Source organism: Amia ocellicauda, chromosome 10 (genome assembly GCF_036373705.1).
Source record: "Amia ocellicauda isolate fAmiCal2 chromosome 10, fAmiCal2.hap1, whole genome shotgun sequence".
Lineage (NCBI taxonomy): Eukaryota > Metazoa > Chordata > Actinopteri > Amiiformes > Amiidae > Amia > Amia ocellicauda.
In genome coordinates, this window is record NC_089859.1 from 13,895,191 (window position 1) to 13,921,693 (window position 26,503).

The 26,503-nt window shown below is 40.5% G+C and overlaps 1 protein-coding gene across 1 annotated transcript; it reads left to right on the plus strand.

The window, feature by feature from the left end:
* Window positions 1-1,560: 1,560 nt before the first annotated feature.
* On the plus strand, window positions 1,561-26,233 carry zdhhc9 (zDHHC palmitoyltransferase 9). The gene is made up of 9 exons (XM_066715064.1): window positions 1,561-2,610; window positions 13,947-14,107; window positions 17,303-17,461; window positions 18,877-19,014; window positions 19,508-19,554; window positions 19,916-20,020; window positions 21,365-21,468; window positions 21,919-22,012; window positions 22,723-26,233. The coding sequence occupies exons 1-9, from the start codon at window positions 2,444-2,446 to the stop codon at window positions 22,891-22,893; spliced, it is 1,146 nt and encodes a 381-aa protein (XP_066571161.1). The 5' UTR covers window positions 1,561-2,443; the 3' UTR covers window positions 22,894-26,233.
* Window positions 26,234-26,503: the final 270 nt, after the last annotated feature.

Genomic DNA, 26,503 nt, shown 5'->3' on the forward strand with positions numbered 1-26,503 from the left:
GCCATGCAAGAAAGCCTCTTAAGCACTAGCTACATTGTAATCTGCATAAGATAGTATGGGGATGTCTTTTGATTAGGCTGTATCAAGTCCTTTCTACACTAAGGCTTCCTACATGTCTTGTCAAAGCCAAACTTTGTTCACTGATTCACCAGTATACCTAGTTTGTAAGGTGTGCATTTGGTACAGACTTGATTAACTGATTTATAATCTTTTGAAAAAAACAAAAATCCCATGGAAAACAGTGGAACACTCAAAATGCCATTCCTTGTACAGCACATGGTCTGTACCACAGGAATCCCTTAATAACCTATGTTCTATGCAGACAGGATCTTTATTAATACTACATGATGTTCAGGGCATGAGAAGCCAGGTGGTGCATTGAGCTGCTTGTAATGGTACAGTTTTGTGACGTCTTTTTATGAAAATTGCTGCTGTGGGCTCGGAAAGTCGCTTCCTTTTGTCCCTAGTCGCTTTAAAAAAATGTTTTTACCTGCATAATAGTTACTTGTGCTATACACACCAAAGCTCGTACAGTGATTCACCATGACACCTACTAGTACGATGCTTTTGCTTTGTGTACGGATGCTGACACTCAAACATAACAGACAACCGGTGGTATAATGTAAGCATATAAAGACATTTTATGGATAATAATAATAATAATAATAATAATAATAATAATAATAATAATAATAATAATACTAAGATACCACTTTATAATAAGGTGCTGTGATCTGTCATGAATTAATATATGACTACCATAGGATTAAAATGTCAATACCTCATGAACATCATCAGAGTTCTGATGTTGAGCACATGAACCCTAACCCTAAAACTTAACCCTAACCCTGTTATACATGTGATTAACAGAACTCAGATTAAGTGCATGACATATCCATGTGTTTATCCTGTGGTATTCATATATACATTCATAAGGAATGACACCACCTGATTATGAAGTGTGACCAATAATAATAATAATAACAACAACTACTACAATATACTAACCATGCTGTATACTTATACCCACCTGCTCTTATACTACAACTACTAAACTACCTTACTTTCACACACTTCAACTGATGCACACTACTCCTTTACTTATACTACTAATACTTTTACTACAACTGCTACTTCGATTACTTACACTGATATCAACCTGCATCCTAACACAAAACATTACATGCATATCCCAAAATACCTCATGCAAGAAGTACTCTCACATGCAGAAGGTATCCTCAGACACTTCACATCCTAATTACATACTGTCATACACTGACATGTCAGAGAGAGAGATGTGCAGAGATAGTACTGAAATGATTTGTTCTACCATGTTTGTCTAAAGGTGAACGCCTCCACTGATTTGCTTTTGCCAACCTTTTAGCGTCACAAAATTGACCTGTGTGTCTAGAGAATGGTTGCTTTGTGAGATGTCTTATCAGAGCAAACCTGCATATGCATGTCTATCCCCCCCCCAGTGCGCCTCTGAGCTGAGGGTGCGCTGTGCCTTTAAGACGGGCCATTTAAAGCCAAGGCGTGTTTCCTGCTCCACTTGCTCAGACAGCAGCCAGCGGCACTAGGAAACAGTGGCAGCAAAACACACCTCTCCATCTGTCGCAATTTGCACAAGCCGTGTACTTTAGTTTGGGAAATCACGGATCCGGCATGTGATGGTTAGGCCTGGAATCAAAGGGAAACATTTTTTGCAGATATGTGCTTTTGATGAGAGTGGAAAGGTGAAGCGACACAGACATGATTACGTCCAGTCAGTTGCAATAAACCCATGCCATGAAAGCAGTGGAGGCTCAAGGTCCACGCAGTCCGTGAGACACCGACCAGGCAGCGTGGATTTCTTCTGAATGCATGCAACTTTCCGTCGGCTCAGATACACTACACACAGAGGAGGATCACTGCCAGACCACTGTTAAATCAGCAATCACAGTGAAGATCTGGGCAGGGGCTGGCCATGTTTGGGAAGAAAAGACAGTACGTGGGATCGCACGCACACAACCACACGCAAATGCGTTTAAAAGGCTGAGCAGCAATGTGTTGAATCGGGAGTGAAGCAGAGGAGGAATTACAACACTTCAACACCATAAATGACAACCGCACTGTACTGAAACGACATGGGTTTGATATGCGACAGAGCAAAGGCGGAAGCATATTGTAAATCATATTGGTCATTGTAAGGAAACCATCAGGAAAGACTGGTAATATTCGTGATGAAATGACATCTGGAAAAATGGCTCTGTTTCCCCCCATTGAGAACAGAAAACGATGCTCTGTGCACCGATAGTGGCAGAGGTGTCACCCAAGGATGGACTAGCAGCCCCTGACTCTTAATACAAATTGAAGAAAAACTCAAATAAGACATCGACTTGACTTGAATTTGTGGTTTTCTTATTGCAGTTTCAAATATAGATTTTGCTACTAAACCGTCAAGATGTCGGCGGTGATGGTGGCTAAGAAGGTGTCGCGCAAATGGGAAAAGCTCCCCGGAAAGAATACTTTCTGTTGCGATGGCAGAGTGATGATGGCCAGGCAGAAAGGCGTGTTTTATTTAACCTTGTTTCTCATCGTTGGGACCTGCGCTCTTTTCTTTGCTTTCGAGTAAGTATTCAAGCTTTCCTTTTGTGATCGATGAGTATAGAGCACTTCTCATATCTGCGTTAATTCATTCTTTACGCGTTGCCTTTGTATGGTGTTCAGGGCGTCACCTCAGCCCGTAGCCCATATTGATGAAAATGTGTTGGAGATGAGTTTAGATGATGGGTGTTTCGCTTCCTTTGTCTCCCTCTTTTTCATGGGAAACAATGCACGACATGGATATTGCATTGGATGATGCTTTACTGTACACAGAGGAATTTAAAATGAGACGGTGTAAATGTAATATCCCCCCCCCCAATCCTCTCTCCTCCTCCATCCAAACCCAACCTCCACCTCCTCCCCCCACCATCATCCCTTGTGTGTCCCCATTCCCACCTATATGAGACTATGGGAGTTTACAACATTAGATGATACAATAAACTCAGTTAAACCTTTCTCTGTCACCTTGTATCACTGTGACTATGAAGATTTGTAACAAAGACAAAGTGCTTATTGCACCATCTTTGAAGGTTTTTTGGTTGTAGTTGTGGTGATGGGGAATTATACGACTATTTAGAGACATTTTGGTTCCAAAAATGCTGTTCATCTGTCCAAACCTCCTCTAATATTAACACTTTATTATTCACCATGGACAAAGATGTGCTGTGTAGTATAGTCACTTACATGTTTACAACATTCGGTCTTGCTCTGAAGGGCCCACCAGCACCTTCACAGTCTTGTATCCATCAAACTTTAACACAAGTAAAACACCTTTCTGTGTAGTGTGTGGCTGCATGTTAATACTCTGCTAGATACAGATGTTTGGCTGCTCTTTGAGGCATATTATGCTGACTATATGGAGAGGTTTTCAGCTTAAAGATGACGCTGACCACTGTGAATACCATTCCCTCACCATTAAAGATCACAGTCGGCTTTAACAGCAGGAGTCTGATTGTGTGCTGAAGGATTCCTCGCTCTCTCTGCTGACAGGGGAGGGGTAGAGAGCTATTCAGCTTTTAAAAGCTCCTTGGATGGATGGTTGTCTGTGGCTGTGCTGCATCTAATAACCCTTCCACACCCATTACAGTCAGAGGTCAGGGACAAACAGGAAAGACCTCTGTCTTCCCCTCAGACAGACATGCAGGTCCACACTGTACCCTGCTTTCTCTGTCACTCTCTCTTCACACGACTGTATGAGGGTACCTTCCGAGAGGAGAGGGAAGAGGGATGTAATTCAGTTACTGTTTAAAGATGGAGGAGACAAAGGGAGCTGTGTTTCAAAGAAGGGGAGGTTCTAGAGAAGACATTCTAATGTATTATCCTGTGTCCTTGGGCACCCCTACAAAAAATTCTGTGCTGCTTTCCATTTCCACTGTTCCTTTTTTCTATGGATTGAGGTGGAATCATTATATTTTTGGGACTGTCAGTTTAAGGTTCAGCAGCATGCATTTAACGATCTTAGAGTGAGTGATCTGTTCATTTTGTAAGTGAAGCAGATGTACAGTAGAGATGATCACAGTGTTCTCTCTGTGTTGCCGCTTCAGCCGATGGGCTCAATGTGTCAGACCTGTTGGTAGGTGAAATTAGCTTTCACTGATTAATTTAATTAGAGCTGTTGAAAGCCGATACACTGTAATAACCTGCTTGGTGATTCTGATCCCTGGTGAATTCTGTTTTTAGGTTCCCAGTTCCCATCAGAATTGCCCCAGTCTAATTGCCTTCTCGGGAACCCCTATGAGCCCATGATGTGGGCTGGTGAGGCTGCCTGCCGTACATTATAGCCATTAACTCCCTGGCCTTTGTGTTAGACTGACAGGCCCTGACACTTCTGATAGCACATTTTCTGCTGTGGAATTAAGGGCTATTTTGCTATGTCCTTTTAACACCGGCCACAGAGTGGACAGAGACCACTGACTAGAGGCCATTAATGCTGTGCTTATGTTACAGTTTACTACCTTAATTATCCCTCACGGGGGGAGGAATCATTAACATTGAATCCAAACCAGTGGAGAAGGAGGCAATTTGAAACGTTTCCATTATACAGCAATTTGAACCATTATTGTTTTAATTTTTTTTGTGGTATTTTCTTTTTCTTGGCAGTATGGTAATTGAACAGGGTCTGTGTATAAGGTTCTTAATGTGTTTCATGAATCTCAGGTGACTCATTCAGCCAATGACGCCCGTTTGAACGGTTAAAATCGGTTTGCAGTTTTCCGTTTTAAGGACTAATTGTGGTATTGCTGCTGTTTACTTTCCTAATTTTGATCCAATGCTGTGAATTGCTAAAATCAAGCCTTGATGAAAGCTATTAAAAGGTGGAAATTAAAAGGCAGTAAGACTCCATTTAGCAGCTGTAGCTCTCCCAATTGGTGAAAGAAACAATCTTTGTCTCTCTCCTTCACACGTATTGAAGTTATGTTTTGTTTTTTTAAAGATTAAATATCTTTGTCATTAAAGTTTTATGTTCACTGTAGATATTCTTTGCCATCCATTGTACATTCATCAGATTCTTATAAGTGATTTTTCATCAGTATGTTTAGTCACTGTGAACATGTGATTGAGAAATTGATCTGCCAAAGTCTCTGGGAATATGGTATTAGTGTGTGACTGGTGTGTGGCATGTGGCGTGTTGTGAAATATCGTTTTAAAGTATGTCTGGGTTCTTGAAGTTGTCCGGATTGAAAGACTCCAATCCATCTTAAACTGGTTATCTGCGGTTAGACTTGTATTCAATTCTGGTACTGAAAAGATTCAAATATAGGATTATTTCCTTCATGCTGTTTATTTAAGACTTTGTCTAAAAGGAGAACATGGAGCTGGATGTAAATGGATATAAAAATGTTAATCTGTAATACATGGCAGTTTCCTGGTGTGTCTTAGATGTGTGGCTCTTATCCTTGTAAATATGAATGTGTAGCTGGCAACTCCTGTGACCTGCCTCCCTCAGCTACTATGAAAAGCATGTCTGAAATTAGAGCTAAATCAGTCAGCGTGGTTTTGACAGCTCGTACCTAATCGGTTTATAAGGATCAGTCATGTTAAATCACATTGCAATCCCCATTTATGTGTCTCTAATTGAGTTTATTTTCATTATCTATGAAATTCAGATTGGCAAGTCCTCCTGGAGTAAACAGATTAGAGCATGGGAATTTATTTATCTTACTTTAAAAATATTTGTTCTCAGAATCTTGGGAGGAGCTTAAAACTGGAGAACAGAAGTGCGGTTTTCCTCTCAGAGTGTGCTTGGCAGAAGCCAGAAAATATTAGACCATTATTCGTTATCGGTATCTGCAACAGTGAGAGGTGAAGCAGATGAGTGTTGAAAGACTGAGGGCCATAGGGGAGACTGCGAAAGAGGGAAAAGCTGATTAGTTTGAAACTTAATTTGTAGAGACGGTATGAGCTGCTATATCAGTTTACGTTTCCCTTAAGAATGGTGGTATTATTGCTCAGACTTAAGTTTGTAATTGAAGAATTCCAGTGAGAAACCATGGGAGCTGCACTGGGTCATGCCCTGGCTTACAATGCACAGTATGCCATCCCTGCTGTTACTAGTTTACCCATCAATCATAGTGTGAAATTCCCATCCAAAACCCCCACATGCGTGATCCTGCAGGACTCCATTCACAGAAAGATAAAAGACTTGTAGAAGTCCTGAAATCAGTAAGGATTTTACCCCAAAATGACGGAGCATTTGTATTCTTGGAGAATGTTTTCCAGGGTTGTTTTTCATTTTCTCTTTGTATGAGTGGCCAAGATGGGAGAGTGGATTTCCATTTAGCTGATGGTAATCTCAAGGCATGGTACTGAGGAAATGGCAGAGTTTGACCTGCAATTTATAGTTTACACGAAGGTTAGGACTCCTTCAATCACGACCAGGCCACACTTTGTGACAGTTCCTAGTTAACTGACATTTTCTTTTTGAACATGGCACTGCTTCACTCAAATCTAGCTGGAAAGTGGTCACAATGAAATGGTTAATTTGTCAGCTGACTGTGACCTGGGACTTGACTTTAGAAGGCCAGTGTGTCGGCCGTTTCTCTCTGAGGTGCTGGTGCAGTGATTTGATTTTTGAAGCTGTGCTGCGTGGCATTGCCTGTGTCAGCACTGCGCCATTAGATTAAGGGCATCGGGGTGCAGACAGAGCCGAGGGGATGGGGAAGTGTCCCACACAGGCTGTCAGCACTTTCAAATATCATTCGTCTTTAGAGCCGCAGTCTGAGTGTGGCGCAAATGAAATGCACTCAAACTGAAATCTCTTGAGCCAAACCCTGAGGTCTGTGCAGCCTGCCTTAGCTGGGCTCATGAGGACAGTTAAAAATGTCACCTCTTTCAGCTCCTTGTCAGCCAGGATACATTTTGACTTTAGTTAATATTGATTCATGCCTTTTTTTTAATTGTATCAGTTTGAAGCTGCATGTTTTATTAGGGGGAACAAATACAAGGACCTGTGTTCAATTTCCCTATTGATATTAAAAATGTAATTTTTAATCTTTCAAAACACCTCCCTATCTTTTATCCCAGCAATAATATGTAATAAAATGGGCCCTGCCATTAATTGAATGGATTCACCTACCACCATTTTCTTTCCTGCCAGCTGTATGGGACTTCAAATCCAGTTAATTGGCCCTAGTTCTCTGAGTAAAATGATTGCTAGTAGAGTGTCGTCTCTAAAAGGCTTAGGGAGGTCTGGCACAGTCCTCTCCTGCTTGGATGAAGTGTCTGTTTCAGCCAAAATGTCCACAGATGGCCTGTATATAGTAATGCAGGAATGGATTAAAATGCCTTAGCCCGTTCCTTCACTGATTTTAGAGCATGGACTTTTCCAAAAGGGTTTCTCTTTATTTTTCTGCTGCATCATTGTCAGGGAGAACAAACTGTTCCAAATTACCAAAACTGAATCTGGCTTCCCTTGAGATTACACCACTAGCCACAGGGATACGGCTGAGCTGGAAACAAAAAGAATGGATTGAGATGCTTTGGGAATTATTTTCAAACCTGTTTTCTGTGTATTGTTCTCTGCACTTTTAATTTGGGAGTGGGATGCAGCAGATATTTCTGATGAGATCAAAACAGCTATAGTAGGGGAGTAGCCTAAATGTTAATAATAGAATTCAAAACGAGGAAATGCCATTTCCTGAGTTTTCCTCTTATGCAACCTCACAATTAAATGCACCTTGGCCTCCCAAATCTAAACAAACAAACAAACAAAAAAATCTATAAATAGAATATCTTATTACAATGCTCTTGGTGACAGTCTCTCTTACGAAGGAAATTAAATATAAAATCAAAATAGCATCGCTTTTCTCAGTGTGTTCATTTACTAATGAATATTATTAGAAAAAGAAAAAAATGAATACAGAAATCTCCAATGTCCTTTGTAGCTGGTCATTGTGTAGTTCTCGAAGAGTGTGTTACCTCAAAAAGGACTACATCTACCTCATGGCTGCTGTTGCCGGTCCATCCAGCAGTGTGAGGATCCCATGCAACAAGGGGAGGGTTTCTGATGCTGGAGAGAGAGAAAACCATACTTATGATTCATATTATTCCCTCGCAAGCTTTGTAGTTTTCACTGAAAGGTAAATCCTATAGGATTTCTGATGGAAAATTAAATCCTGATACTCTGCGCATCGAGCAAAGCGGATCCCCCGGGCACCTTTCCACTTTACAGGGTTTCATCTTGATTTCTTTGTCTCCACCTCTCACTTTTTAATGTCCAAAAATAAATAAATACCTAGAGACACTGTTGATGCCATATAGGCTCACAGACAGTGGATGAGAGTGGATGTGTCACACCCACTCACAACATTTCTAAATTGAGGGGTTTAAACTGTTTTCATTTGCCAGGTGGTGTTTAGCTTGATTGATTCTTAAGGCACTTCATGGATTTAACCTACCCACACCTGTCAATGGCTAATCTGTGTGAGGGCTCCTTCAGTTTGCTGTGTTTAACCCTGCTAAATGAAAAACACGCCTCCGTTCCGTATGTGAAATTCTGTGTGGATTTCAACGGGAGAAATCAGATTAAATTCTGAAAGGCAAATATTTCCCAAGATCCGCTGACCCAGCCTAACCACGTCCTCTGTTCTGGAGTTATCATTGGGAGATAGTGGTTAGCATTGCAAAAAGCTACCTTGTGCTTTGTTGCCTTGTGACCAGCATCACTCAGGCAAGCATGAAGAACTGAAGACCTTGTGGGGACTAACTCCCCTTGCATATCGGTGTAGGAAAAGGGCACATTGTTATAATTGGGGAGGATCCTTGCTAAATTAGGTCCCTATCATGCTCCTGTGTTAATGTCTGATTGGGTTATGCCATGTGTCATGTAGGGTGAGCTACTGATACCCATTCAATAAAGCCTCGACCGCTTTGAGCCAGCAATCTGTATACTATAGTACTGGAACCCCAGGGGGCTGATATGTGCAGCTAGCTGCTCTACATGACATCACTGCTGGGACTGCGCATTACAGCGTTGCCTGCCTCAGTATTACTCGGAAAGAATGATGCTTGTTACTACAGGCACTGTGAGGGAATGAAGTAAAACTGATCACATATTGAAAGGCTAGTTCATTTGCTTGAACTAATACAATACAACCAAAGTGATTAGAAATGCAAATAATAGCAAATTATTCTGCATGGAGGGGAAAGAGTTCAGGTTACAGTCAGAAATGTTTTAGTTGTGTTCTTGATATTTCTTGATATCAGGAAATCAGACCATCAGTGATGGTGGTATATCATTTACGAGGTTGTCTCTGTAGTCAGCTTACCTTTTAGTTTAGTTCTGACCGCATCACCAAATTCAATTAGAAAATAATGCAAAACATTTCAAAGAATCTTCCTTATCACAGGTATAGCTATGTGTAATGCATGTGCAGATTAATACAATAATGACCAGGTAGGAAAATGACCTGTTTTTTTGTGTGTCTTTTGCATCTCTTTTGCATATATTTTCTACCCGGCAAAATAAGAAAACAACAAGAGTTAGTATTTCTGTGGTTGGTGATGTCTGTACTGTGATTGGTAGACACATAATTCTGCCCTCCCCAGTTTTAATACTCAGCAGAGGACCAGGGATCAGCTTGGGTGATTGTTCTTGAGAGAGAGAGGTTAGGAAGCTATAGATGCTGAGCACTTGGATGGAAGCATAGAATGGCATCTGCTTAGAAATAATAATAGATAAGCATTTCTTAGCATGGCAGCCTCATTTTCAGAACTTTCTTTTCACCTTTAGTGTGTGTGTGTGTTTGTGCATGCTCTTGGGTAGGTACACATAACGACTCATTCTGCGTGCTACTGCTGCTCCCAAGGGTGTGCAAAATGCAAATTGGTTTTGTTAGCTTTCTATGCGACTCACAAACAGGGATGGTTCTATTTCAGGCCTAGTCTCTTGGGTAGTCTCCTTTGCTCACTCTCTCTCTCTCTCTCTCCTCCCCCCCATCTGTATCACTGTCTTTTTACAATATGGCTGGTGTGCCATAAAGGTCAGGAGGGCCTGTGGCCACTGCTTCCCCTACCACAAGCACTTCGCTCCCCCATGCCCAGTGCTCTGACAGTGCTGTATGTTCAGCCTCCTGTGATTGATTTAACATTCTCCTGGCCTGATTCTGTCTTCTCGAACATTGAGACCAATGAGACTCCCTTCAGGTTACCAATGGCTGCAGGCACAGCAGATGACAGTCTTTTAAAGCAGCTGACCTCAAGGGCTGCAATAAACAAATGCTTTCCCTTTTCTTTTTTTTATTATTTTAATTATTATAAATTTGACTTTTAAATACTGTGCTGGCATGAAGATGGATATTAAGCTGGACAGAAGCCAAAGCCATATCTCAATTTCTACTATGGATACCTAGAAAGGCTAAGTGACAGTTAGTGTGTGTCTGCAGCCGGCTGAGCGAATACAAAGTGCAAAAATTACTACTCTGCAAAACCAACAGAAAACAAATAATGGGATCTGAGCAAGTTCAAAGAAGGATAGATTAATGAAATGTTCACTGGACAAGTGGCCTTTAACCAGAATAATAAAATTGCTGAAGGGAACGTCTCAATGATAAGGAGTTACTGAGGTGGCTTAATTCCATTACACAGAAGCAAGTTTATGAAATACCGAATGCTCTGTACCATTAACCTTGTGGTAGAGAAATGATTAGATTTCCAAGCAGTGGTTTAATTATTCTGATTCATACTTCCAATTACAGGATGCTTTAAAAAAAACAATAACAAAAAAAACATGTTCATTGTCATTCACAGGGCAGAGACCCCTGATGAGTTAGGTAGATGGAAATTGCCCAGGAAAAGCAGGATGTTCCCCACTGATCAGTTTAGTAAGCATACATCACTGACAGACTCGGGTATCGGAAGAAACTATTGAGTAAGGGGGGTGGCACCTGGATTGATTTACTGTCTCCTGTTGCATTTATAAATTAAAATAAAAAGTAAAGTAAAAATGAGTTGACAGCACTCTTTTTCCTGTTCTGAACAGGAGGGAAATGTCATTGTTTGGAAAAAAAAAATCAATCTCGAAACTGTTTACGAAACAGCCATGGCTTCTGAAACCTGTCCTGCAGCTCACAGCTGTGAAACTGGTAGAAAAATATGTTGCTTTACCAGTCTTGTGTCCCTCTTAAGCAAGTGAAAGCTGAACATTTTTAGCTATTGGAGAAATGGCTTTTAATGAAATGAAACCCGCTGTACTCCCCAAAGGAGATTTCTTGACATATTTCCAGAGGAGTGAGCCCTGGCCTTGATTCATATTTCCTGAAGTAATATGATGTTTTATTTGCTTTATGTCTTTGTCCTGACTGTATAATTCTAAAGTATCTACTTTGAAATCGAATTAAGTACTGTTTTGGGATTTTTTTTTATCAATTGCTTTAGTAGTTTTCACTTTTGTTTTGACGCCTTTTCTCACATGAAAGATTATCATGAATATCTTTAACGGCAACTATAGGAGCCCCCCTCAGTAATATAAAAGTATCATTTTATAATGTATTTCGGCTGTATCTAGTCTGGAATATTAAAGCCTGGATGTTCAATACAGAGCTAGCTTTGCACAAGTGTTTCTTTTAAAGAATTAATCACAGCTTCTAAAACTCATCAGTTTATGCATGCCTACTTTGTAAAAAAACAAACAAAAAACAAACAAAAAAAAAACACAACAACACACGTTTCTGTACATCACAGCAGGTGTTCAACATGTTTTGTAACTTGCTAATTGGAATCTGAAACTGGTGAAAAGTGATATAAACTGCATGTTTCACATTTGTGTGCTTCACAAATGACATTTAGGCCTGTACATAGAATGAGATAAGTGGGGCCTAAAAGGGTCTTTTGGAATCGTCCTAATTGATTTTGATCAATGTTTGTCTGTTTGGGTTGTGGAAGTTCCTTATTGGAGACGCATGTGATATATCAGTCGCTGTAGGTTTGTAGTCTCTGGCAGGGCTCTATTTTTGATTCCTAGAATGAGCCCTTTCAGTATTTCCTCAGGCTTAGGTCACGTTTTTTTTTTGCTGTAACCAGTCATAGCTTACAGGAATATACTCTATGTGGGGGGTGACCAAAGCAGTGCTCTTGACTCAAGTACAGTGTTTCTTGTAATTATTACAGTACCCTGTGGCCTAGTGTGCTCACCAACATCCTGGAGCACTTAGATACTGGATTCTCCACACTTTCAGGGAAGTGCTTTTAGAGTGCAGGGCTGTAGCAGTCATTTACAGTTTAAGTATGCTAACTGGAATCGCCTTAATATGCAGCGCCACCCCTCTACTATTTGACAATGCAGAAATCGTTAAGCCTGGTAAATATAATTTCCTGCAGTAAGTCATTTGCTGACATGATCGTCTGAAAACCTGCTGGAGGGGGAGATATCCCATGCCTTGTCATCGTGACCCGTCTGAAGGCCACCTTTAAGAATGATCTGACAAATTAATCTCCCCAAACCATGTATGTGGTTTACACATTTGTGTTTCACGGTTAGGGTCACGGGGGATAATTGGATTAAAATGTAATTTCGGTTAGCATGGGTTTCACAGTCCTCTTTTATTATTAATATGAGTTGCTCCACCCTGAGAGCATACAACAGGGAGCAGTCGACTGGTAAGGTGTGTTTTGTTGACCAGCATCTTTTTACTTGTGCATTCCAAATAAAGGAGTAGTGCAATTTAGGCTAATTGTTTAGGATTCTTCATCAGGAGAGTTAATCAGCCACACAGATTGAGGCAGATGTCGGCATACATTTGAATACCAGATATCCACCAGTCTGTTCAGTGGAAGATAGATGACTAATGCAGGTTTGTTTTGAATTATTCATTTCTCAATCAACACAAAAAAGGATGGGGGGAAAAAAAATCTTAGTGCAGTATTTAACATGCGTATTGCATTATAATCTTTTGTTAGGAGATTTATTTTTGTGAGTAGGTATTGCTTTGATAATTAATTAATTAATAGTTAATTGGCTGAAGTCTCTGTCCAATGTAACTCAGATTCAACTGCAGCTTTCATTTAGAAGGATTTCCGTCATCTTTCTTAATTTATAATAGCAGTGGGCTGTGAACATCACAATGAAAGGCTGCATCTAGTCCTACCTGGCTGCTCTTTGATCAGGTTGTCTGAATATGTGATGCCCACCTTTGATGCATTCCCAGACTCGGGGAGAGCTGCCCTGGCTGGAGTTGTGTATATAATTACACAGTAAATACAAGCATGGCAGCTGGGTGAATGAGTGTCGGTCCCTGCAGACTGTAAAGCTGGCCATCTGTTTGCAGTTTGATACCAGTGGATCGACTGTCCTGGCTGAGTCTGCCTCTGCTCGCTAATTTACACGAATGATGGAGCTCAGCAGGCTCTGGGGCTCATTGTTATCAAGGTTGTAATGCACCACGGTGATGCATTCCTGTTTTTCCAGTCTGTCAGGGAGAGAGTGGAACTGTGTTGATAACGTGCTGTGACAAGGGGGGTGTTCTGCTGTACCTGTATGTTTCAAGACAACTGGAAATTGGAAGAGGCTTGAGTGACAAACAAAACAAAAACAAAAACAAAACGCCAAACAAATAATAATCAATAATGTTCTTGTTTATTCTAAACCTGTCTTCCGGAAATCTATTGTTACCCAATAAGTGAAGTAACTATTGACAGTGTACTGGCACCACCTGAAACAGACGATGTGCATTACGAATAATCAAAGCTTGTCAGTGGAAGGCTTATGAAATTATATAGACGTAGATGTACATTGAATGTTCCTCTCATTAATGTTTATCTGCTAGCCTGTCTTTTGTCTTCAGGCCCTGTCTCCACCGGTTTTATCACTAACCCCCTCTCTCTCTCCCTCCCTCTCTGTCTCTCTGTGTGTTGGTGTATGGCAGGTGCCCATACCTGGCAGTGCACCTGTCCCCTGCCATCCCCGTGTTCGCCGTGGTGCTGTTCCTGTTCGTCATGGCCATGCTGCTGCGCACCAGCTTCAGCGACCCGGGTGTGCTGCCACGTGCCCTCCCTGAGGAGGCCACCTTCATCGAGATGGAGATCGGTAGGTCTGTTCCCACACACAACACATTGCCGAGGAGTAAACGCTGTTTGGGCCCAGAATTATTTGACCTAGGGAATTCAGCCAGCTGTAAACTCAATATTGTATATTTATTTGCTCCTTTGTGACCACTAAGGGAATCAACAAGGAATGGAAAAACGACTTTATTTGCTCCCAGTCCCAAATAGCCAGTTATGGTCTGAAATATAGCTTAATCCGAACAAAAAGAAGCCCTATCTGCCTGACACATTTCAGTCAGGATAAGGGTTCAGATTAAAGAAGGTCAAAGCGACCAGATTAGTTAAATAGTAAACAACTGGAAAGCATGATTGAAGGGGAGGGCCAGATAAGCTATTGTGTCCTGTTGTAAAATCAGTTTACCTTGCTTGACCTTACATTGCAATAGGAACTCTGCATCACCTTCACGCAGTTTTGCTTGTGAGTGCTCTACCTTTGTTGCAGCTGTTGGTAATGAGGTTTGTAATGTGGCACCCCTGTTCAGGGCTCAGCCAGCGCCGGCAGGTACGTCACCGATCTATTTCTGAAGTGTCCTGGCTGACAGATGGAGCTTCCCCGCTGTCCCTTTGCTAGTGTTTCTCCAGCAGTGTAATTGGCTCACATCTGTGCTAACTACTGGCCTGGGCCTTGGTTTCTGCTTAGTGTGCAGCCACTGTCTGAAGTTTAAATACAACGTGCCCTTCAGTTGTCCCCCTTCTCTGTTGTTGTGAACGTAAAGAGCAGGAGGGAGGGAGTGAGAACCACTCGATAGGGCCGGGAAAGGTGGGAATGAGCTCTTCTGAAGCTCTTCTGGCTGTCCATTTAATCTCAGTATTTTAGTATTTAATCTCTCCGAATTTGTCAAAAGTTTAACCCGCCCTGGCACTGCAGATGTTTATAAATGTGTGTTAAAATGTGTTGGTATATTTCATGGCCGTAACAAAAAGCTATAGGCATGAAATCAGTTCAGTCATACAGCTGCACACTCCCATTTGGCACTCCCAACTGCCTTTTTTTGGTCTTTGGAAGGGGTTTAACTGCATTTTGTTTTCCTGTAATTCCTCAGATAAACAGTCATTATAAAAAAAAAAAAAAATGTTGAAAATGCCAAATGCTTTCATAGAGCTAAGCAAGATAGGTCTGCATTTATTTATATTTTTAAATGAAGCTGAAAAAATTAATTATTCCTTTGTACTTGCTATAAAGTCTTCCATATTAAAGTTGTAAGTGAAGGTGATGGTTCTGAATACTAACGTGTTGAGTGGAATATTTAATGGCTATAACGGATAAACAGCAGAGTATCGGGGGAAAACACGTTTCCCGTGTGTAATTAAACACATTAGAAATCATGAGTTCTATCCTTCAGATCAAAGCACTGTTCTGTAACGCATTCAAAGATAAGGGTCTATATGCACAGAAGAGTTATTCATTTATTTTTAAGTATACCCCTGCTATGCGAAAGTTTAAATGGTCTTTAAAAAATATATGTAATGACTGTGTTTGCTTTGTGTGTGGTTTGAGATGTGGCGTGTGATAGTGTCGTTATCCGTTTTTTAAATTAATCATTTTAAATACTGCCGAATGGCCTTCATGTTCTGCATAGAAAAGTATAAAATGCTGTTGCACTGCTGAGTCAGGCACAGGTGAACACTGCAGTGGCGTGTAGCTGTAAATACAAATGCATGGTGTCTTTTTTATTTATTTTTTTGTTAAGGGTATTATTCACATGACCAAATGTGCTATTGCAATTGTTGTATTGTTGTTGGCTGTAACGTATAATGCAGTTATTCCTGGGTATGTCTACAATCTGGTAATTGGACATTTCTGGCAGGCTATGTTTAACGTGACTACAAAACCTGTGCTAGATTCTCTGGTCCTCTACACAGCAAGCGTTTTTCACACCAGTCTTATACCACATGACGCCTGCTGCCACCAGAATAAGAAGTGGTCATTGCTTTCAATCTTTGGAAATTGCTATGGTGACTGCCGTTGGGACTTCGGTTGAAAGTCCAAAATGGCCTTCCCTGAATCTATCTCACAGTGCAAAGATCAAAATGCACATGGGAGAATATGTAATTAGTCTACTGACTTCTCAAGTTCAGAGTATCATGTTCATGCATGTATTTCTAAATGGAAATTAAATTTGTAAATTAGTATTAGTATTATTTTTAAATGTACAAGTATTCAAATGGTTAATAACCCATTCCCTGCATTATCAAACAGTGCAGCTTGCCAAACCTGCCTTTATCTCATCTAAGAGCCGTGCGCTAGCTGTTTTAGCACAAAAACGTTAACATGAATAACATCAAAAAGTTCTGCGCCCTTTGCACAGGTGCCTGGGTTTAAAACGTATTCAATTACCTTGTTGACACTTGAATCAGACTGCTTTTTTCAGTGCATCATTATCATTAAAAAGGCTCATTCAGGGTAGCAAGAGTGCAAGTAATTTAATCTGACGAAGACCAATAGCTTTCTCTTACTATTTTTTAATTAAGAAACCTCATGGGCTCAAAATCTGTTAAAAGGCAGTTAGGACACAGAAAAATAGAAACCAAAAGCAACCATACAGCTTTAATTTGTGGTAGTGACAATCTGTCCATGGGAGTGTGGTGTGGACAGAAAGGGGTGCAGCTGTACAGTTGGCATTCCTAGCATTCTCAAGGCTTAATGTAACTGATTTATCTGTGTATTTCCAAACTCCACTTAATATGCCTTAATCCTGGCTAGTTCATTTCCCATCCAGCTCTCAGCCATCAACAACTCTTCAGTGAAATCCAGATTGACTGTCGGGCTTTAAATTAACCAGGTAGAGCCCAGGCTGTCTTCCCAAGCAGTTTATAAATCAAAATGGCACCTTTTTCAACAAGACCCCCTTATAATGCAGAAAACATTTAGACTTTTCCTTGAATATATGTTCACCTTGGTTACACCTCGGTGTGATTTTTTTTTTTTCCCACCCTCACTAGTAAATCCTGATTTGAAAATTGCCAGCCACTTTGATAATTAAACCAATTACTGAAAATCATATTTCCAGTCGTTCCAGAAAGTTGGCTACCACACCCATCAGGCCTTACAGAAGACCTCAGTATGGATAAAAGTGACTGTTTAGATATTTAATGGATATGTTTGTCCTTTCTGGGTGTACCTGCCTGACGATTTCTGTTCTGTTCTCTTCTGTTCTGTTCCGTTCTGCTCTTACAGAAGCAGCCAATGGGAATGTCCCAGCCGGCCAACGGCCACCTCCTCGGATCAGGAACGTCCAGATTAACAACCAGATTGTGAAGCTTAAGTACTGCTACACCTGCAAGATTTTCCGGCCTCCCCGAGCCTCCCACTGCGGGATCTGTGACAACTGCGTAGGTGTGTACAACCTGGCTGCTCCGAGATGGATGCACACAACCTCTTTCCCTTCCCTAAAACACTAGTAACCCACATATAAGCATGCTGTTGCCCATTTAACTAAATGTATCAGTTTATTTTGAATTAAGCTATTTTTTTTCTATTTCCTAGAAACTACTAGTTTTAGGTATGGCCGTGAGCACACTATTGGCTGAGTCTGGTGCTTTAAAACATCCATCCTCTTAGAATAGAATAAGCAGCTAATTACTTTTAAAAATGGAATGCACTTCAATATCCTGTGAATTTAATCCAGGCACAACTGATTGTTTTCATTTTCTAATAAACCACTGTCGGTTTTCACAATTTCATTGCAGACTATTTTTTTTTATATTTTAATATATATATTTTTAATTAAATCATTATAAGATGTAGAATTGGATAATTGATTTGAGATTCCTCTATTGGAAATTCTGTAGAATCTGATGAGAATAGACATTGTATTGCTTTCTATTCATAGCACATGAAGCCTTGCTTGTGCGTGTATGGGGGCGTCATGCTACAGAAGTTAAAAATGCTAAAAAAAGATACTAGCACTATTACATAGCGCCTCTTTTAGGGCAGAGAGAACACACACAGCCAGGGATGACTTGCAAAAGCAGGTGGTTTCACACTACATGTAATAGCAGTACCCGACTCAAAGTATCTGGTAGCTGTCAAGTTATTCCCTGTATACGTGGGCAGGCAGTCGAGCTCTGTTCACCTGCAGGTAGCCTGCATCACTAATGCGAGAAATGGGTTGGCAGCTTGTGCAAGAGCGCAGAGAGAGGAAGAATGTGTCCGTTCCCCTTTGCTGCTCTTCAGACTGGATTAGTTGCTGTAGAAAAAAAAAAGTAATGCATGAAGCACGGCGTTTGCAGCCTGGAAACGCTTTGTTGTTCCACAAATATTTTCTTCTTCCCTCTTCTGTTTTTCATTTTGTTCTTTATTTAACCACTCCCCCATGAATGGAAAAGATTATTTTAATTTTATTTTAGGTTCCTTATGTTAAGTTTTTTTTTTTTTTTCTGTAACAATAACAATGGAGTTGTTATTTCCTCCCCTGCTATTACCTGTTTCTCTTCCCTGTAAACAAACATGAACCTTTTAAAAGCTTGTTTCTCTCTGGAATCAGGAAGCTGGAAGACAGTACCTCATCAAGGTGTTCTAAATCTTGGATTCCTTCCAGACCACAAACGCAACTGAGTATAAATGCTGACCAAAGCCACAATAAGAACCAAGAACTGACTTTTATTTCCCCATGAAAGGGTGCATCTGTTGATGAGTTGCCCTGTTTGTGATGAATAATTGTCTTGATTATTTATTAAGAACTGACTGAAGCCTGTGATCTGAATGACCAAATGACTTCCCTCTCTCTCCCTCCCCCGTCTCCACCTCAGAGCGCTTTGATCACCACTGCCCATGGGTGGGGAACTGTGTGGGCAAGAGGAACTATCGCTACTTCTACCTGTTCACCCTGTCCCTGTCTCTGCTCACCATCTACATCTTCACTTTTGACATTGTCCACGTTGTCCTCCGTGAGTGTCCCGGGTCTCTATCTTTCTCTCTAAGGGTGGGGAGGGTTGGAAATGGGTGGGAGATGAGAATTGTGTGGGTATGACTAAAAGAGGATTCAGGAAACAGACATTGGATTCCATCATCCTCGATTTGAATTATTTGAATTATTGAATTATTATTTTTGTATTTGTTAATGATCTAAACGTGGATGTATACCTGTGATAAGTATTATGATCTCTTTCTGCTCATCCAAATGTCAGTCAGGCTTTTAAATCCTCACCTTACATTGTAAAGTAGCTTTGTTTTTTTTGCATTTTCAGTCTCCGAAAAAAACCAACGTACATTTACGGTGTGAATTTGATGTGGAAGGTATTTTTAGTCCTGTGAATTAGGCCAGAGCCTGATATCTTAAATTAGATGACAATGTTCCCTGTATTTTGTGATCTGCATATATCACTGAGCCACCTACGTCACCCACTGCTGATGTCTCTGTTTTTTTTGGTTTGGTTTCAGGCTCGGTGGATTCTGGATTTGTCAACACCATCAAAGAAACCCCAGGAACATATCCTCTCAGTGTTGCTTTGATGTTGTACTCCTTCAGAAAATAGATGTCTGAGAGTGTGACCTGACCTTAACTGTTGTTGCTTTTCCAGTGTGTTCCATAGGCCACAAGCCTTTAAGTGATATTCAAAACTTTGTTAGGAAGAACTCATTACACCTGACTGAGTGTTAATCCTATGGGCTGTTTATGCTTTTCAGTTAAAATTAGCAGAAAGGGTTTTGGGCAGTGAATAACCATTTGGGGGGGGATTTGCACTTTCGAGTTGAATTGGTGTGTTTTAGGGCAGGGTGTGAATGCTCAGAGTACCAGCGTTGTTATGGTTGCCTTTGTTGTGGTTGTTCATCTCCTTAACTCGGCCCACTGTCCTGGAGGTGCTGGTGTGCTTCTTCACATTGTGGTCTGTGGTGGGCCTGACTGGCTTCCATACCTACCTTATCTCGCTGAATCAAACCACCAATGAAGATGTGAGTATACAGATAAGGGTGTTCACACAGATATTGCATAACGTTACCTTTTGGGTGGGGTCTGCAATGCAGTTGTACCTTGGTTTTCCTCTTCATTTTGACACTATATCAGCTTGCTTCCTATGTGTATTTGTTTGGTTTCGCCATTGCCTTCATTTTGCTATCCTACACTAGACCATCTTCATTTATGTGAGGTAATGTTTTTAAGAGCTGTGCCTTATTACACGTGGGAATGTATGCTAAGTAAAGTGTGTCATTTAAAAAAAACCTAATGTATGGTCAAATGTATTGGGAGAGCATACTAGAGGTTAATTAGTGTACCACTGCATGGGAAAACCACAGTAAAAGAGCATCAAGACCATAGTATCTGCAATGAGGATATGTTTCTGATTTCATTCTTTAATGTACAGTCTTTTTTTTTTTAATCGGTGTAAGTATTGGAATATTTCATAGTATGTGCTACAGTGCTGGAAAAAGAACATGGGGTGTAAGCACACAACACAGTACCAAGTCAGATGTCACCTTGGGTACATTGAGCTATGGTGAGAAAGCAGGGTAGGGTCTCAGATTTATGTCTCTAGTCTTGTGGCATAAATCCCGGACTGACCTTGTGCTGGTGTCTGCGATGAAGAGGAGTTGTACAGCAGGGGGTATTATTATGTGTGAAACGCTACATGCCGAGGTGTGAATGTAGTAACTATGTATACTGTGGCCCTGCTGCACTCCCTCCACCCCCCTGCCAGTTATTTTTGATTGTGTTTATTTATTTATGTGTACATGGTATTGTGCGTCCACCTTTTAAAAAGAATTAGCTAAAATAAACCACCAGTGGACAAATATTAGTCTGTTTCTCCCCCTTTGTTTGCTCATCTCTCATATCTAGCTCGGATTACTCTATTAATAGAAGAATCAATACCCGGCTGTATTGTACAGCTGCCAAACACTGCATAACGCAAATGATAATGGAGGGAGTTAAAGGGCACCTTCAGGCTCAGATTGTGGACTTTCTCTAAGGATATGCTTCATACAATTCCATACCACCACTTATTCTACAGATCCTTATCAGCACACAATATGTAATAAAATACATGACTGAGAGAATTGATTCTAAATGACATGTCAGATTTACATGAGGGCGGGCGGGATTTTAAAAAAATAAAATAAAATAAAAAACACAAAACCGTAGTGTGCCTTAAGGCGAGTATGTCAAAACCCAGAGTGCCAGATCTAAACTAAGCAATAAAACTGCCAGGGCTTAGTGTTGATTATTATTGCCCACATAAAATAAATTGCTTCTGAGTGTTTCTGGTGGCACTCCCCTCACTGTCTGTATTTGTCTTGCAGATTAAAGGTTCCTGGTCAGGAAAGAACAGGGTCCAGAACCCCTACAGTCACAGGAACATCATCAAGAACTGCTGTGAAGTGCTGTGTGGGCCTGTCTACCCCAGGTGAGCTCGGTCTCCATCTATAATTCAAACACTGCTGTCTGGCTAACAACAAATATAATTTTATATAAAGGGGTGTGTTGTGTGCCCATGCCATGCTGAACAGTTACATTTGTTAGGTTGAGTATGCCATGTAGAGTATATTTTGACTTGTGTAGGCCACACTATGCATCCTTGCAATAAAGCACTTATACCAATATAGTTTTTTTTTTTTTTTCCCTATCTTGGTGAAGCACATGAATAAAATATATTTGTAAATTGTTTTATGCAACTGCCTTTTAAAAATTTTTCTTTTTTTATATATATATTTATTGGGGATTGGGAAGACCATGATTAATTTATATAATTGTTTTGCCTAGTTAAATATTAAGTAATTGACTGCAGCCTTCTTGCCAGAGACCATGTGCGTCTGCGGGGATGTAATTGTGTGGTGCTGTCTTCTGTTGCCTGTAGTGTTTTGGACAGAAGAGGAGTGACAGCAGAGAATTCCAACCCTCCGGTCCCAGTTCCTCCCGCTAAGACCAACAACCCAGACCCACAGAATACTGTAAGGATGCTTAGATGCTCTGCTACGTTTCTGTGCAGATCTCCCACAGTCTTTACATATTTGTAGCTTTTATGTCGTAACCATTGTCCTAAAATGCAGGTTTGACTGGGGGAGGGGCAGGAACAACGTTTAAAACAAAGTGTGGGTATGATAATTAAATCATGTCTTCTGCCTCAGTCATAATAGGAGTGAAATTGGTTTACCTTAGCATACCACAATTAGAGCTGCTTCACAGATCTGTAACTGTATCAGAAAGTTCTAGATTAAGTGAAAGATGCATTGGTAGTCTGGTCTGCTCTGAATTTGGTTCAGATTACAGCAACATAAAGGTCACTGCCTCCATGTCTACTTTAATTAGCAATGAGGAACACTGTCAAGCTGTATTTAGCCACTGTGTTCAGGCTGCTGGCTACCATTTTATTGCGAGACAATGTGGAAGGCTGTCTCTAAAAGAGAGCAGAATTGGAAGCTGTGATTGATTCAGCTACTTTTGGAAAATCACTTTTTTTATCCCAGATCTCACAGGTGGAAACCTGAACCCCTAGCCCTGCAATGGTTTGCCACTTAAAAATAAATAGAAATTTTAATTAAAAATTAAAAGCACAGGGCAGCAGACTTCTGCCGGTGTGTTGACTAAAATTACCCACAAAGCTGCAGGCTCCCTGTGTTCACAATAGGTTCTCAGTGTCCTCTGATTTGCCTCGTTACAGAAAACCACGGCACCCCTCATCCCCAATGAGCACACCCCTGACGACGCCAAGCCCAGCATAGCAGCCTCACCCGAGAAGAGCCCCGCAGACAGCCCCTCGGCCAAGGATGCTCCCCCTGCTACGCTGGGGGACAGCGGAGAAATGGCCTCCTCTAAGGAAAAGTCCTGCTAACTCCAGACACCCGGAGGAGAGACTCCAGGATGGATTACTACTACTACTACTACTACTACTACTACAGTATTAAACGTCACAAACTATCTGCTGCTTTTGAAGTCTACGCAAATGGACAAAAACCACACAGAGAAAAAAAAGAAAAGACAACACCCTTATAAGGAAAGCGTATGCTTTTGCAGTCCAGACAAACGAACAAACTGAAGAACTCCCATGAGTCTGTTCACATCATTCCGCCCATTTGGCAAAACCCTAAAACTGCTGAGCAGAATCGCTCTGTCCTGCTGTTCTTTCTGTACAGTGGAGCGCAGGCTTGTTTGATATGCAGAGCCCTGGGATATGAAGTTGGGCCCAGCGGTCATCGTGAGGTGTGTATTCCCTCGAACTCAACCATGTGGGACACCATTGAGGAAAGAAGAAGAACTGAAAATACTCAGATTCTTTGTTAGGAATATCCCAGGAGCAGAAGGCTACTCCACAGCACTGACCAAGTGCTTGTTCTGAAGTATTGATTGTTACTGTTTTTGAATGATTTTTTGTTTTTGTTTTTGTTTTTTAAATTTAATTTTTTGTATTATTACCTTTACACGCAATGGCCAATCTAAGTTACTCTTGGTCTAGAGTTCATGACAATATTCCTCCTGGGCCTGTTTATGCTTATAATATAAGGCTCATATGATTGACCGCTTCATCTACTATACCTAAAGCCCCTATGCAATTTGTTTTTTAAATCGCACACATGCTTCTTACATTAAAGAAAATAGGCAGTGGTAAGTGGGATGGAGACAGGGATGTGAGTTAACATCATCTTTTGAGTAGCATTATGATCTGAAAGCCATGTTTAAATTGAAGTAAAAATGAATTTAGAGATTGCAAGAACTGTGGTTTCTGTGTTGGAGAGGGTTCTGCTTTGAGGTGAAGTGTAGAACAGGTTTGATTTTCTTTATCTGGTAATGCCTGTGTTTTGTGTGTCCCCCACAGAGCACAACTTAATTGCCTGGACTCACAACTAAGGTTCCTTGAATTGAACTGAATGTGCTGTAATTTACTTCCAGTTCTAGGTACATTGAGCCTTTAGCCCAATGTTTCTTTGCTTGACATTCTGCTCCTTGCACTTTCCAGATTTGTTTCTATGCTTGATAGATGTAACTTGAGGAAAATTTAAAGGTATTATCAGGTCTTGGAAAACACCTGATTTTCATCACCAGCTCCCACTACAAGAAAGACTCTGGCTGCCATAGTGCACTGCCCACAAAACATCCTGCAGATCCCACGCTCCATTTTGTGGGTGACTGTGTAAAGCCTAACATTGCTTTGTTGAAGGGGAATTTTATTTTGTTTCTTTAGACCTTAGACTTTAGTAACTGTGCCTTATTTAAAAGCTGCACTATCACATGCGATTGAGGCCATTTGCGAAGAAGCCGAGCAACTACATTTCTCGGTAGTAGTTTGGAAATCCCCTAAAGGAAAAATAAAATGTATATCTGGGACATTAAATGGAATAATGTGACCCTTTTTTATTATTATTATATAAAAAAAAAAGCCATTTGATTCCGACAAAGAAAGGCAAGGGAAAAATGTGAAAACCAGAGAATTGGCAGTAAGACAGGAGAGTGGTTACATGCTCTCTGACTCTGAGTGTTCCTTTAGGCCTTTCTGATTTGTGCCATTAAATTCCAAGAGCCTGGTTCAGTGTGAGGGGTCCAGCTCGTTCTAGAAGGTTCTTCTAGCTTTCTGCTCTCCATCACTTTGAAGACCTTTATGCAGATGTCTGAGCTGGTGACTGAGGGCAATTTCTCATACTTGGTCAGAAATTATTAAAAAAAATAATAAATAGCTCAAGGACACTGCCTGTTGTCAAGCAACTACAGCAGTCTCTATTTTGAGGTGTGACAGAGGCCATTTTGTAATCAAATTCAATACCTCTCCCCCCACAAAACTTTTAAAATGTCACACTCAACTGAGAGCGATCCCAGACTGCAATGTTATTGCCTTTGGACTTGGTAGATAATGGCTACAAAATGTTACTCTAATTCATTCGCCAATGGAAATCTGACTTCATTGGGTTGTGTGTTTTGTTGCGTTGCCATTATCTCTTTTTGAGGGGTTTGGCTTGTTTGTACAAACCTTGAATGTGATGGTGGATAATTTCTGTCGATAATGTGTTAAGATATACTTTGGATTCCTGTGAGGTTTTTGCTGATATTGTCATATGCACAGAAACGCAGGCTGGTAAATAATGGTGTTATTTAGATTAAGTTCAAATATATTTCAGTCACTTAAAAAAAAAAAAAAAAAAAAGCTAGATTGACTGTCCAACAGTGCTGAACATTTTACCTTCTCATTTCCATTGTTGTCAAGCACCATTGCATTGTAGGACTGTAGCATTTGTTCCAGTAAAAGTGGTGCACTGCGCGTGCACAGGAAGTGGCTGAAACAATTGGTAAGAAAGTGTAGATACTGACCTAGTGTGACATTGTCCCATCATGCCTCAAGTGTTCTCACTTAGCTTGCAGTGGGAGTGTTTGTGACCCATTCTTCCTTCTCAGATCTGACCTGACGTGTTAGCAGATGGAGGGAAGAGAGATATGCGGTAGAAATAGCCATGTGTTTCTGATAGCCTTGTCTTGATGATAAAGATTTTGCTATTTTATTTTGAAATACTGGGATGGAGTAAGGAGTAAGAATTTTTCAATGTGTTTTTTTATTTGGGGGGAGGGTAATCTTTTCCAGGGTGCATAAGCTCTTTCGCTGGTTTCTAGCAATCATGCCTGGTAAGCTTCGTCATAAGAAAAACACACGTGCCTCAGATGGTTTGGCATTGATAGAAACGTACTGACTCGCTGGCAGGGTTTCTAAGGGAGACTTTTTTTTCCTGCATTCTTAGCTCCTGCTAGAACCTTCTTTTGAAGAAAGGGTCTTCTGCTTGACCATTGGCATGTCCTCTTATCACCCTTTAATGTAATCACCACTGTCCTGGATTACACCTATGGCTCAGGATTTTTCAGTCCAGGTGTTGAACATAAAAGCGCTAGTGACCAAAAGTAACATGTACAGTAATTATGAGTCTCAATGCAAAACCAATTTACGGACAATTTGTAATTGTTTATATTGTTAAAGCAAATGAAAGAGAGAGAGAGAGAGAGAGAGAGAGAGAGAGAGAGAGAGAGAGAGAGGAATACTGAAAAAAAATATATATATCACTGATGGAAATTTGATTTAACTTCACTTTGCTTTGTAATAACACTGTGATTATGTATATTTTCTCTTATTTACTTATCACTTTTTTTTTAATGAAGGATTGATGTGTGTTAATTAAAAAAAAAAAATCTTGTCTTAATGAATACATCTTGTCTTATCATTCCTAAGACTAGTTTATGACCATAAAATTGTTAGAGAGGGGTGAATATGGTAGAATCGAAATAATGTAAAGAAGGAAAAGTCTGCCCAATCCAAAAATGGTTTGCAGGTACAGTGAACATTTTTTATCAATTAATGTTTTTGTTCTTTTCTTGTTCGTTTGCGTTCATTTAAAAGGAGGCAAAATGTGAAAAGATACATTTATTTAAAAAAAAAAAGTTTCTACATTCAAAAGGAAAAGAATGATAAA

Coding starts and splice junctions, on each gene's coding strand:
- zdhhc9 (XM_066715064.1), top strand. CDS start 2,444: ATGTCGGCGGTGATGGTGGCTAAGAAGGTGTCGCGCAAATGGGAAAAG. Junction 19,015..19,507: donor CATTGTCCACGTTGTCCTCC/GTGAGTGTCCCG, acceptor GTTTGGTTTCAG/GCTCGGTGGATTCTGGATTT. Junction 20,021..21,364: donor ATCAAACCACCAATGAAGAT/GTGAGTATACAG, acceptor TTTGTCTTGCAG/ATTAAAGGTTCCTGGTCAGG.